The 13,253-nt window shown below is 37.1% G+C and overlaps 2 protein-coding genes across 30 annotated transcripts in view; one reads left to right on the top strand and one right to left on the bottom strand.

Moving 5' to 3' along the window:
- The window catches only part of CASK (calcium/calmodulin dependent serine protein kinase), a 371,692-nt gene that overhangs the window by 202,954 nt on the left and 155,485 nt on the right, over positions 1-13,253 (top strand). The gene's annotated exons all lie outside the window — the stretch shown is intronic.
- On the bottom strand, positions 140-5,614 carry GPR82 (G protein-coupled receptor 82). Of its 2 annotated transcripts, none has more exons than XM_021079414.2 (3): positions 5,368-5,614; positions 3,013-3,080; positions 140-2,875 (listed from the first exon to the last, which is right to left on the bottom strand). In XM_021079414.2, the coding sequence occupies exon 3, from the start codon at positions 2,839-2,841 to the stop codon at positions 1,831-1,833; it is 1,011 nt and encodes a 336-aa protein (XP_020935073.2). In that variant the 5' UTR covers positions 2,842-2,875; positions 3,013-3,080; positions 5,368-5,614; the 3' UTR covers positions 140-1,830.

The raw sequence follows: 13,253 nt of genomic DNA, 5'->3' as shown, positions 1-13,253 counted from the left end.
GAAATAAGATTGCTACTATAAAAACCTAGATGTACACTTGTAAATATTTGAAGCCAGCATATGTTTTTTTCAAACATTTCTCTGAACATTTTCTTCTCTCAGTTAAGCATTGAAGTAAAAAAAGGAAAAAAAATTACTGTTTGTTTGCTATTCTTTTTTAATGAAAATTACATAGATGTGTTGGAAAAACCTCTAGTAATTTTGAACACATGCCTCTTGGGGAATCTGTACAGTGAATTGTTTCTGCGTTTTTAATTCTGAAACAAAACATGCTATGAGATTAAAGGCTTGGAAGTGGTATGTGAACTTACTTTAAACTTGTCTTTGAGCGCTAAAGAAATTGCCATGTAGGTGATAAGTGAGTCTTGAAGCAGTCCCTAACCAAGTAGCAGGTTACAGTTAATGTTTATTCAACTTCAGTTTTATTCAACGGTTTATATTTGGTTCTTATCGAATCAAATGCAAGTACCATAGGAATAGAAACAGAAAACAGACTGTAGCTCCAAAGGTGCTTATGAGCTCTTTGGAATATAAAACACATTTGTTTTTGGTTTCAATTATAATGTATGTAATACAGAATATAGCCACCATTTGTCTTACCAATAAGATTACATGGAAGAAAGAAATGACTATTAAGAAATGCTTACTCTTTAAATATTCACCTAGATAGTGAAGAAAATTTGGGTGACTTATTTAACCATGCACTTCAGTTCTTCTTTTCATCCACAAATTGGCATACTTTAGGGTTGTGATGATTAAAATAATACATGCAGAAAATATAACCAAAGTGCCTGGCACATAACAAGTGCTTATTAAATGATAGCTACTCAAAAGAGTACCATCATCTGATTGAATAAATAATGCCAATGAATTACATGGTATTCTTCCATTCTATAATGAAGAAATTAAAGAGGGCGATTTGCCTAAGATAGTCGAGCTAAATAAGAGATGGAACTAGGGGTTGAACCCAGGAAACTAACTCCAGAGACCAGTCTTGAATTGATCATAGTAGTATATGATACTATTATACTGCCTTATCATTCATCCATTTATTTCACAAAAATTAGTTGAACATATTTAAATGCCAGGTACTGTTTGTCATTAATAACATTACTTATGTTGAATACAGGGGGAATTATACAAAATGTGATAAAGATAGTCATATAATGATATTGCATTCATTTTTAATTTTGACAATGCCTAATCCAGATATTTAGGCATATTTGTAAATAACCCCTATTTAATAAATACTGGAATCAATGAGTATTGCTTCTCCTAGGATCATGAATCAGGTAATACCAAATAAACAATGTGTTTATAAAACCTTGGACTTTTCCAGTGCATTATTCGTACTTTTAGACAGGACTTAAGTAAGGAAATCCCTTATTTGCTTTTTTCTTTTACTCATTTTTAAAGTTACCAACAAAACATTACCCACAGTTAGACCCTTGTAATCTACTAGAGAGCAGGAAGAGCAGGAAAGCCATAAACCATTTTCTTCTTTATAGTATACTTGTGAAGTATTGTGTTCTGAATAGAAGCATCCATGGTTGAGTTTAAACAGAAAATGATCTGTTGGTTTCATATACAGTGAGATCCTTTCAATATGCTTGACTTCTGCCTCTGAAAGTCTCTGCCATCTCAGCTTTCAGTATAAGTAAAACCATAAAGTGAGTTTTATGTTTGTTTGTTTGTTTGTTTTGAAGAAACCAAAGAGGTTTTCTTGGTGCCTATTATCAACCAAGCTATGACCTGTTAATCTTGTAGTTTAGGGTCCCGAGTAGAGTCATATGAACACTTTTCTGTTTGGTATTGTTTCCCATTCAGAAATCAACCAGAGGTTTGTATATGTGGTGAGTCCGGTTTTGTAAAGAGATTATATACTATCTTCTTAAATGTTTTATCTAAAAAAAGAAATATAATGGGGTCTGTGCTACTTCTGGCTGATGCAAGACAGGTGAGGATGTTTTTTATTTCGATTAAGTAATTCAATTGCTGACAGTCCTTTCCTTGGTGTAGAACAAAAAATATGGGTTTAAAAATGCTATATGGAAGGAAGCAAACTATTAGTAGAATCTGGATGACCAAAAGATGCCTTTTCACAGAGCTGTAAGTCAAGTCTTTCTCTGTAATGGATGTACAGGTCCTTATTTTTCTCAAATGGCTGACAAAAGAGTAGTATGATGTTAGTACGACTAAAAATGAAAATCCAATAAATGTGGTTCCAATGAGGCCTGCAATCTGAGAGAGCATGGCTCCTAGTTCCATCTGCCGATTGTAGCACACCTTCTCTTCTCCTTCTGTAGCCTCTACAACTGAGTAGTATAGGATAACTGGAATGATTATGCCTAATACAACCACCCATATGTAGACACAGAGTTTTCTAGCAAAGTTGGGCTGGCGAAATTTTTTCAGTAAATGGCCATAAAATATCTTCTCGTAGCATGAAGTGGTCTCTTGCGTGGAATCCTTTTTCATTAAGGTAGCGTAGCGACTTATGGCAATCCAACTTAAAATTAAGAGGCTGACAAACATACTTACGTGCATGGATAGAGTTCCCAAAAAATTGACTACTCTGCATTGTGCAGATTGATACTCCCATTGAAAACCTTTCAGGAAATAGATACCCATGAAAGGCATGGCGCTGCACACAAGTAAGTTTGCAGTCACAAGATGTGCTAGGTAAATATGCGTTGAGGTTTTCTTAGCTATTTTTGTTAAAAATATCCATTGAGAGAGAGAATTTCCAAAGAGACCGATGATGCAAAGGAAGATGTAAGTGATCGGTAAAGCCATGGAAGAGATCATGGATGGCTGAATACATGTCGAGTTGTTACTCATTTATATCAGATTTCCTTGAATTTTGCCACAGGAGCTAGAACAGAACTGTGGATATTTAATATTAAAATTGTGGATGGTATTTAAGCTGAATATATTTTAAAGCATTAAGTAAAATAAAATGGTAACATAAATGTATTGGATGGAAAGGGGAAAGTATAGCTGCCTTCTCACCTTTTCTAATCACGATTGTCCAATTGAAATAAAAGCAGAAAGTTGATTATTGTGGATGGTGCTTTTGTCTAAAAAACAAAATTTGGTAGAAATAGTTAAATTGCTGAGTTTTGATTTTTTTATTTATTTATTTATTTTGCCATACCCACGGCATGTAGAAGTTCTGGGGCCAGGGTTCAAACTCACGCCACAGCAGCGACCCAAGCCACTGCAGTGACAGTGCTGGATCCTTAACTCGCTTCACCACAAAGGAACGCCCAAGATTTATTATTTTATACTAGAGAAGTTTATAATACATATAGTAGATTTAAAGCAGTTTGTAAATGACAATTGATTTTGGCCTAGAAGGGTAATTTAAAAATTTTTAAGGCACATGCAAGCAATACCTACTAGCCTAAGGAACGTGTTGCAAAAGTATTTTTTGGCCATGTTAATAGAACACTGATTTTTAATTATCTCCTTAGTTGTACATAAATACTTTTCAAAATGGTGTCTTTTCGTGGCTAGGTTAAAGAACTTCTCTTTAGTACTATTAGAAGAGTCTCTTTTCATATTTCAGAAGTAAATTTAATTCTACAGAAACAAATAGGCAAGATCTTGAATTGAACAGAAGGAAAGTGAATGACTGAGGATAGACACCAAACTCCAAGGGTCCTTCACAAATGTAATCAATAATTTCTTAATTTCAAATATTTAATGCTAACCTATCATACTTCAATAAAAAGTTTAAGATTCTGTGCCAAAACTCTAGTTGCTATTGCTTGTTGGTTAGAGCGCCCTCATGTGTCTTTGTGTGTAATTTGGTCTCTTGGCTTTTCAAAGGATTTTTTTTTTAAGAAGATACTTTCATCACAGCATAAACACAGATGTGATTTTTGTGTTTTTATGTCTTATTTTTAAGTATTTCTTGCTTCAGAGATACACTTGAAATGTTGAAGAGTCACATACAAACTCCTTTTCATTATTATTTTTCCCATTTATCAGATGGGAATAAGAAAATTTTTTTTGGATTCTGGTCAAATACAAATCATGAGCTCTGTTCAGAATGTGCTTCATTTCTCTGTATTTTTCACCATACCTTTCTGAGTACCACATTTTTCACTCTTGTATAATCTAGAGTAGGAATTCTCAGTCTTTTTTTCAATCACATTACTTTGATAAACACAAAAATTTTTCTATACGCTATCTTCTGAGATACTTATATGCCCTCAGCCCCTCAGGGATATTTTACTCTCTCTCCCTCTTCAGAATCGTGATTATATTTTTTTGCATCTTGGATTATAGAAATAGGGATTTTCTCCCCAAATGTACTACTGTTATGATTTTGGAATAGTTTTTTAAACCAAAGAGTTCCCACCTAAAGGCTTGTAAGATTGAGGGCTGTACAGTGTTTCTGGGTTCAAATACCAAGACTTTTTATGTCTACCAGTGTCTTTTATCATTTGATTTTTGTTGCTTTGCAATTCTTATTTAGAAAATGGTCCATATGCCTCAGAGTGAGTTTGTATCTGAATCTAGTACAGCCTGGCAAATTAGAATTGATTTAAAAATAAGTCAAAGAGAGAGTGAAGTTAGTCACTTTATTTAAGAAAAACTTATCTGATCAAAGGAAATTTTTGTATTATGTAAGGCAAGTGGCTTCCTTTTAAAATAATGTTAAGGGAAACACTAGCCCCTGCCTTGTGTAGATTTTGTACTAAAATCTTTAAAGTGCGTCTGTGTTAATGGATAAGTATTCCTCGTTTAAAAAGCTAGACCACCACACCTGCTATCTCATATTATTCATTACTGTTACCTTGCTCTTACTATTTCACACCAGCAAATGCTTCAGAACAGAAGAGAGGTAAAAAGACTTTCACAGAGGGTAGCTTTATCAGACAGATGATATTGAGACTCTGTCGGAACCTTCACTGTAGCAGGTGAGAACCAGTTCATCATCTTTAGCTTCTCAAACATCAAACTTGTATGTACTGTGTACCTCTCCTTGAAAAGTAAAGTTTGTTTATACAACTGCAAGATAATTATTTTCCACAATCTAGAAAAAAACTGTGAAGCTTAAGAAATCAAATAAAAATCACGGGTTAGATATTACAGAATTGCTCTCTAGCAAATGTGTACAAGTCTGCATTCCCCTCAGCCAAATGTCTGTCTGAAATCACTCGTGTACACATTTGTGCCTCAGCTAATTTGACAAATGAGGAAAGTCTACAATTCTAACTTCACTTTCTAACAGTTAGCTACATAATGAACATACCAGCCTTTCTTGGTGATCAGTTTTCTAAATTTAAACATTTTAGTCCTGTTAGAGTTTTTATAGAGTTAACTTTTTAGATAAAAGTGGGTGATCAGTCTTACCTGTATGAGTAGTTTACACCAACTAAGGCTCTGTTGCTCAGGGCGCTGGTGCTAAATTTCCGATTTAAAATTCTCTGATCATCACTCTTCCATTGTCTTTCTGTTTTAGTCAGTGCGAATAGATTCTTGCATGATACCAACTACAGTGGGAAGAAAAGGAATTAAACAGAGTATTGAAGAAATTCAGTAGTTATGGTAAATGTAGCAACTACCTTCTCAAAAAAACTCATTTCTCTATTTCTATAGTGGGAGGAAGTTGGTGGACAATATATATACTGTGCTTCCTTATGATTATTTCATGAACTGGTTACACCTCACTTAGCTTCATTAGCATGCTTGGCAGAAGTAGTTAAGTTCAAGGGTTTAATCCCCACTGCTAGTTAGTTTTGTACAACACAGCAGTAGAGGGAACCACTCCATAGTAACCCAATAAATACTGGTACAAAGTTGTCTATAAAATCACTTGCGGATGGCTTATTTGCAATTCATCTTTACCAGGAATAAAGGAAAACAAACCTCAAAGTTTTGGTACTTGTAGCAGGTCACTGGAATCAAATGTCATAGAACTGGATAGAACTTCATGATCATCTATGAGTAGAAACCCCCCCCCCCCTTTTTTTTTCCGAGGATAAAACAGTGAGGCCCAGAGCAGTACACACACTGTAAACACAGACTATACTCAATGAACTAACCCATTTTACTTGAAATTCTTCTGTGCTGCCTCCATTCAGATTCATAGTAGTATATTTTTTGGATCATTTCTTTAATGAATTTGGGGAATCCTGATAAGTATCAGAATCTAAAGACCAAATATGCCTCAAATCAAATGAATAGTTATATTATGGTATGAAAAATTGTGAAACTAATTTTATGATAGGATTGTTTCATCAGTCTGTGAGCCATTAACTAAATGAAAGCTAAGTGTGTACAGCTGAGGAGCCAGACCTGCATCACACATTACCCTTCCTTGGCTAGTTAAACCCCAGTTGGACCCTGAGAATGGGAACAGAAATCTAATTTCATCAAGCCTGGGTGCTTTAGTTATCAGTAAACCTTCATTAAAAATTAATTATTTATTCATTTAAAATTAATAGAAGTACTTTGCCATTTCTCATAATCCCCAATGCTTCTCTTATTTCATGCTGATTGCATAAATTCTTTCTAATGTTTGCTGATATTTTCCTCTAAAACAGAAGTGAGGACTACCTGAGGGTCTGGATTTTGTTCTGCTGCTATTCATCTTTGCAGTGCTTGCCATCATTTAATTAAGAGCAGTGACTCATCAAGGGATACATAGCCATTGATTGCAGAGTAATTTGGCCTCTGGAATTCCTATCATTTTTCTTTCAACAATTTTTCATGTTCCAAGAAAGAATTATTTAGGACAAAAAAGTTTGAAGTAATTTAGAGAAGAAAGAATGGAAAGAGAATGCTGTTTATAAGTGATCAAAAGATAATTTTGGTATTACCATTTTGAGACCTAAGGTCTTTTGGTCCAAAAAAAAAAAAAAAAGAAAGGAATGCCCTTGCTCACCACAACTTGTCTTCCAATGTCCTCAAACTCACTAAATGATACCATCAGTTATTCAAGCCAAAAACCTAGGAATCATCCTTGACTCCTGTTTTCTTCACTCCTCACATCAAATTAACTGCTGCTTCTTCAGCTTCTTTTATCACCACCACCAGTACTAGCCACATCTAATGAAAGCCTTTTATGTGCCAGGCATCTTGTTATGTGCTTTACATGCATATCTTATTTAATCTTCACAATAGCTGATGAAATAAATACTGTTAAATAAACATCTTCATCTTAAAGTTGAGAAAAACTAAACCTTAGAAAAGGTTACATAAGTTGCCCAAGGTCATGCAGCCATCTGCCCTCACAGAGCAAGAGAGCAAGTGATTGAAGAGAACAAGACATAGCTACAATGCCTTTTTTTTTTTGATCTAGCCTCTAAAGTCAACACTGTCACTTCTGCAGTATTCTGTTGGTCATCCAAAGCCAGCATTGATTTGGTGTGGGTGGGATAAATATCAGGTGATGGTCATTGGGAGCCATCTTGGACCACAGATGACAGTCAGCCATTGAACCAAGGGAGAGCCAGAAGTACTGCTTAAAGTGATGATCAGACAACTGTTAATATATCGGGCAAGAATGCCTGAATAGGTGGAATTTCTGCCATTTCTTCTACTATTTTGATTTTTTTTTAACAGCTCTGTGGTTTTCTTAAAACAGTACAGTTCATTTCACAAGTACTTATTGGAGTTCCTACTGTGTTCTTTAGTGGCACGTGGAGGTCGCAGAAAAAGTATATTAACCACAGGCTTATTTGGGGTCTCTGGAAATTCAAGAGAGATTCCACAAGCAAGCCGAGAATTCATGTTAATATGTGATGTGTGGTACAAACTTTTAAGTACTCTATGAATTAGGAAAGGGAGAAAACAGTCAATCATAGTGGTTCTCACAGGCCGAAGAACTGGAAGGAAAGAGAACACACAGTGAGCAGCAATTCCGTGCCAGTACCAGGCAGAGTGTTTTACATGTAAGAGCCCTAGCAAGTGGCAACGGTAGTCAGTCCCATTTTACACCTGAGGAAATTGAGTCTCAAAGACATTAAATAACATACCCAAGGTGACACAACTAATAAGTTAACTTTAAAGCATGTTTTTTTTTTTTTTTTTTTTCCAACCTCACGCTCTGTCTTAGCAGAAATTACTGGTTTTTCTCTAGCGTCAATAAGGGGACCTTATGGTAAGTAAACTGGAGTCAAGTTTTGAATACTTTTAACTTGATTCGCACGGGGTTTCCTGTTCCTAGACTCTGAGGTATGGAAGAACTTGAGCCCCATTTTTTCTGTCTTTGAAAACTTTGGACTTCATTAATCTAATTTTTATCCTATCAATATCAGTATAAATTCTTTATGACTTAAGTGATTTTGAGTCCCCTAATTGAAATAGAAGGAAATTTTTATTTATATCTTTCTAAGACACTATGAAGTATTATTGCAATCGATAAAAAGTGTAAATATCAGAATACAAGATTAACAGAAATATAACCTGTCAGGCAGAAATTTCAAGAATTGAAGTTCTCTATAAAAGTGACCCTTTGGACTTTTCTCATTCAGGTCACCAGTAGTTTTCTTTGGCTCTCATTCATCTGTCCCAGACTTCTGCTCTTCACAGTTCTGCTTCTGTTATCCAAGTCTAAATACTTTTGCCTAACCATTCTAATTACTTCTTATATCATCTGCCAAATACTGGCCTCTTAAGTGTTCTGCTCTGAACCTTATGATTTATTCCTTGAGGTGTTAGAGTAGTAACTCCTGCCTGGAGTGAAGTCTCCTGCTTTTGACATACTTCTTTGAGTATCAAGTGTATCCTTCACTCTGGCCACAGAATTCATTTGGAGTGGTTCAGTGAGAGTGATTCGAAGGGCAGGCATTGCTATAATTTGTTTTGACAATCCATGGCGAGCGGTATTCAGCAGAGGTGCATGAGAGCTTTCCTGATGGATTGTTGGGGGTTAGGATTAGAGTTCCTTTTCAACTTGCCTCAGAGCTAGAACCCAAAAGACGCAGGACAGCTCAGTCATACCTGAACCTTTGTGCTTCAACTTGACAGCTATTTTGGGCTGCCCGAGCTAGTGTCTTCTAAAATGGCAACAGTTGGCCTTTTAAGCTCTCTCCCTGACTCAATCAGGAGCTCAGGGTATTGGGAGGCTGGTGTGCAGGAAGAGAAGACAAGCCTTATGTAGTCCACTTTAGAACATCACATTCAAAAGGTAATTATTTCTTCAAGAGGGAGCAGGGGCAATGGAAGCCTTTATCCAGTTCATTGCACGCCCGAGCCACTGGTTACCTTTAGGAGGAGTGAAGCAGACACTTGTTACTCAAAGCTGTGGTTTGTTCAAGGCTCACCGAGCCCCCTGCTCTCCTCAGGATGTGGTGTCTGGCCACAGCCCCATCTCTGTCTCCAGTTGCACTGTGCTCAGGCCCTCACCGCCAACTACAAGCAGCTATAATCATGGCCGTCCTACCCTTGATCAAAGTGGGAGAATCTTCCACTTGCTTGCTTTCTCAGCAAGCCATGGGATTATTTGCCTCAAGAACCATTAAAAATAAACAAACAAACAAAACAGAAATTACAGTCCAAAGTTTGGAAATTTATAATTGTACAGAAAAGTGTTTAGCTTTGTGAGAAAGGTCGATGACAAAACATCAGTGGATGTGCCAATCAAGAGTTTGACTGCTCCTTTGGCTTTGGTTTTTCCATGTAGGCTTGAATGCACTGGCTAGACACTGTCTTGTAGAAATGCACAGCATGGAAACATAGTGGCAGTCGTTAGAACTGGAATGAAGAGCAGCTGGGAAATTAGCAGGTTCAGGGAAAGGGAGACTTTTTCGGCACTGGATCAGATGAGGCAAAAATATTTTTAAGACAGGCAAATTTTGAATTTCAGCATCTTTGAGTCAGTCGAGTTTGGTTCATAGCATACTTCAGGACCTACCTTTTTTTTCAGGTTCTTTGAAAAGCCAAAAGTAGATTAAAATTTCTGAAAATGGGACATTTGATGAGAGAATTCCAAAAATAATTTAGGCCATTGTAGTGCCACAGGTACAAAACACATGCGTACACCTGTACCCTGGGAAATAATGACTTGAATTGCAGTGAGATTTAGGGAATTAAAAAGGCATCGTACACCAGTGCCCAGAACTCTCACCATTGTCACTTTCTTCCCAAGACCCAGTTTTCCTGACCATTTTATTACCAATCACTTCTTTGGAATTTCTAGATAAAATTGTCTTGGGGCTAAGTGCTCCATGTCACTTCCTGTCTTTATGCAAGAGGGGGAAAAGAGAGATGTCAAGGAAAGATAGGGAAGAGGTGGGCATCTGCCCTTGTACCTCTTGTACGTATTAGTGTCTAGATTTGTTTTCTCTTATTAAGAGCTCCAAATATCTAAGTAACAAGCTCTCCTGAGAACCGCATTTAGAAAATGTATAAATAATGACAACCACTGAATTGCTTTTATGTAATATTAATTCATTTAATTGTTAAGATATTTAAATAAAATATCTCTGAGATGTATACCATTGTTACTATCATTCTTCTAGATGAGAAGATTTAGGTCCACGGTGGATAAATAACTTGTTGATGGTAATAGAATCGTTATGTTGTGGGGCCCATATTCGAACCCAGGTAGTGTGACTTTAGCAACCGTACTCTTAGCTACTACGAAAATCTGGATTAGTGTTTTAGGTAAGGTGACCAAGTATCCCCAGTGCCCAAAACCGTATTTCACTTATATACCTGTTTCCAGTTTTCAATCTGGAAATTTATTAATTGCTACCTATTCCCCTTGTACAGGTACTTTTTTTCCCCTTTCCATTTGGTAGTAATCTGAAGATCATATTTGGAGTCTCTGAATATATTTTTTCCCTTTCACCCAGTGGATTTTAGCACTCATTGATGATTGCCTAAATCATTTCTTATGTTGGTTTCATCTTTGTAATGTTCTGACAGATAGAGATATATTAGACTTGAAATAGTTATTTTGAGATATCATTCTAAACATGGCTTGGTGTTTTAGATAGTTCGCACATTGTACTATATGTGGCATAGTTTCTAATATTACCATGTAGTCTGTTTTGCCACCTCCTCCATCAAAAACCAGCCTAGAATGTGTTGTTTTGACAAACCTACAAATAAAATACTGAATCCAGGAAATATAAGTTCTCTGGAAAGTTCCAAATCTCCAGAAATAGCTGATAGAGACAATTGGAGAGGAGACAACTACAGCTAAATTTTAATAGCCTGCAGAGAATCCTTTCTTTAGCAACGCTTTGGCCAGCAGAGGGCAGTGTATTACCAGCCCTAGTTAAACCTCACTTGCTGTTAAAGGCTGAAGTCTTGCACGATTTTCCAGCTAGAAACTTGGAACAATGAAAAAATTTAGGTTTTTTAATCATAGCAATTCATGAACATAGTTTTGAAAAATCAACTAATGCTAAAAGGCTTGTAACGGAAACAATGTGTCATTTGTTATGCAATTTAAAGTATATTTTACCTAATGAAGAAAGCATAGGAGAAATCACCTTTGCCCTCTACTGTGGTCATTCCTTCCTGTCGGTTTAGCAAAACTCTGTAGATTCCTTCATCTTAAGAGACCAAGAGTTGTCTCATTAGGTAACGTGTACTTGTTTTTTAATCTCTGACAACACATGGTTTGTTACTAAATCTTCAGTAACCCTGCCACTCCCCATCCTGCAGTGGTTTGGAAAGTAAATCTCTCTCCCTGTATCTTTCACACCCAGATACACACACACACACACACACACACACACACACACACACACACACACACAGCTTTTAAGCAAAATAATTTGAGGCAGTGTCTTTTTTGTTGATTAAACTACTTACTATACTTGATGGTACCTTTTTAGAAATTAATATTATTTATCTGCTGCTGCATGCCAAACCAACCCCAGACTTGGTGGCTTATGACAACAACCATTTGTTCATTCTCAATCCTGCAGTTTTTTCTGGGTTCAGCCAGACAGTTCTTCTCCCAGTCTCACCTGGGGTCACTCATGCAGCTTCTTGGTTATCCGAGGCTGAATGGTCCACAGTTAGCCCACTCGTATCTGGAGCCTCAGCTGAGATGCTTGTGCAGGCCGAATATCTCTCCCCATGTGATCTTTCACCCTGGATTTATTTCCACCGTGATGGTCCCAGGGTTCCGGGAGCACAAAACTGAAAGCCGCAAAGCCTTTTAAGATCTTGCTCAGATGCCATACAATGTCTACCACATTTTATTGGTCAAAGCAATCACAGTACCTGCTCGTATTCAAGAGGTAGGCAAAGACTTCACTTATGGATGGGAAGAGCTGCAGAGCATTTAAATCTACCACATTTTTTTAATGTCCTTGTGACTACAGTGTTCTAACTAGATTTTTCTTCCCTCAAAGTACAGTACATTGGCTCCTGCTTAGGAATTAATACAGTAAGCATACCTCAGAGTCCATGGTTTCTTGGATAATATCCAAAAACAAAAGTTAAGTTTACTTTGCAAAGGGATACCCACTGTGCCCCACTTCAGTCTTGGAGGTATCATTTTCTTTTGATTATTTCCTGTATTAATAGTATCATGGGCATTCCCATCGTAGCTCAGTGGTTAACGAACCTGACTAGTATCCTTGAGGACGCGAGTTCAGTCCCTAGCCTCGGTTAAGGATCTGGTGTTGCCGTGAGCTGTGGTGTAGGTTGCTGGGGCTGTAGCTGTGGTGTAGGCCGGCAGCTGTAGCTCTGATTCGACCCCTAGCCTGGGAACCTCCATGTGCCATGGGCGTGGCCCTAAAAAGACAAAAAGACCAAAAAAAAAATAGTATCATGAATCCATGCTATTTTCCTTTGTACTGCTTATCCTCTGTAAATAGCCCTTTTCTGTTTCCAGAACTAATCTAGCTTTTCATTAAAACTAGAAGAAAAGTCTGTTTCCACTAACTTGATCCTAAGAACTAGATAATTGCTTGACATCTCTGATACTCGAGCCTGAAAGGATATAGAAAGATGATTAGCTTGCCCCTCTGGTAGCTTTTCCCCCCACCACGCTAGGTTGTACTTCTCACTGGAGGTTTACTTATTTGCAGGATCACAAGGGCCAACCTCAGAGCATGAGACCCTCACTGACTTACTTGGCGGACGCCTCTCACTACTTGCCACATATATTTGGAACTCTGTAATCAGTCCGCACAAGAGCTGACCCTGTGTGTTCCAGTGTTTTTCAAGTCTCGCTGGCCGCAAAGGGGAACTGAATATGAACATGCATGCAAACCTCATCAGTTCCCTTTGCAACCAGCTGAAAGTTGTTTTTAATATAGCGGAAA

Source organism: Sus scrofa, chromosome X (assembly GCF_054392235.1).
Source record: "Sus scrofa isolate SSC_HxYL_T2T_F1_AM1 chromosome X, Sscrofa_HxYL_maternal_Yorkshire_Landrace_v2.0, whole genome shotgun sequence".
Taxonomy (NCBI): Eukaryota; Metazoa; Chordata; class Mammalia; order Artiodactyla; family Suidae; genus Sus; species Sus scrofa.
The sequence above is the reverse complement of the archived record's forward strand: the minus strand, read 5'-3'. Positions and strand labels throughout refer to the sequence as shown.

What these genes read in the sequence shown, in the direction of transcription:
- GPR82 (XM_021079414.2), bottom strand. Translation starts at nt 2,841, where the DNA reads ATGAGTAACAACTCGACATGTATTCAGCCATCCATGATCTCTTCCATG.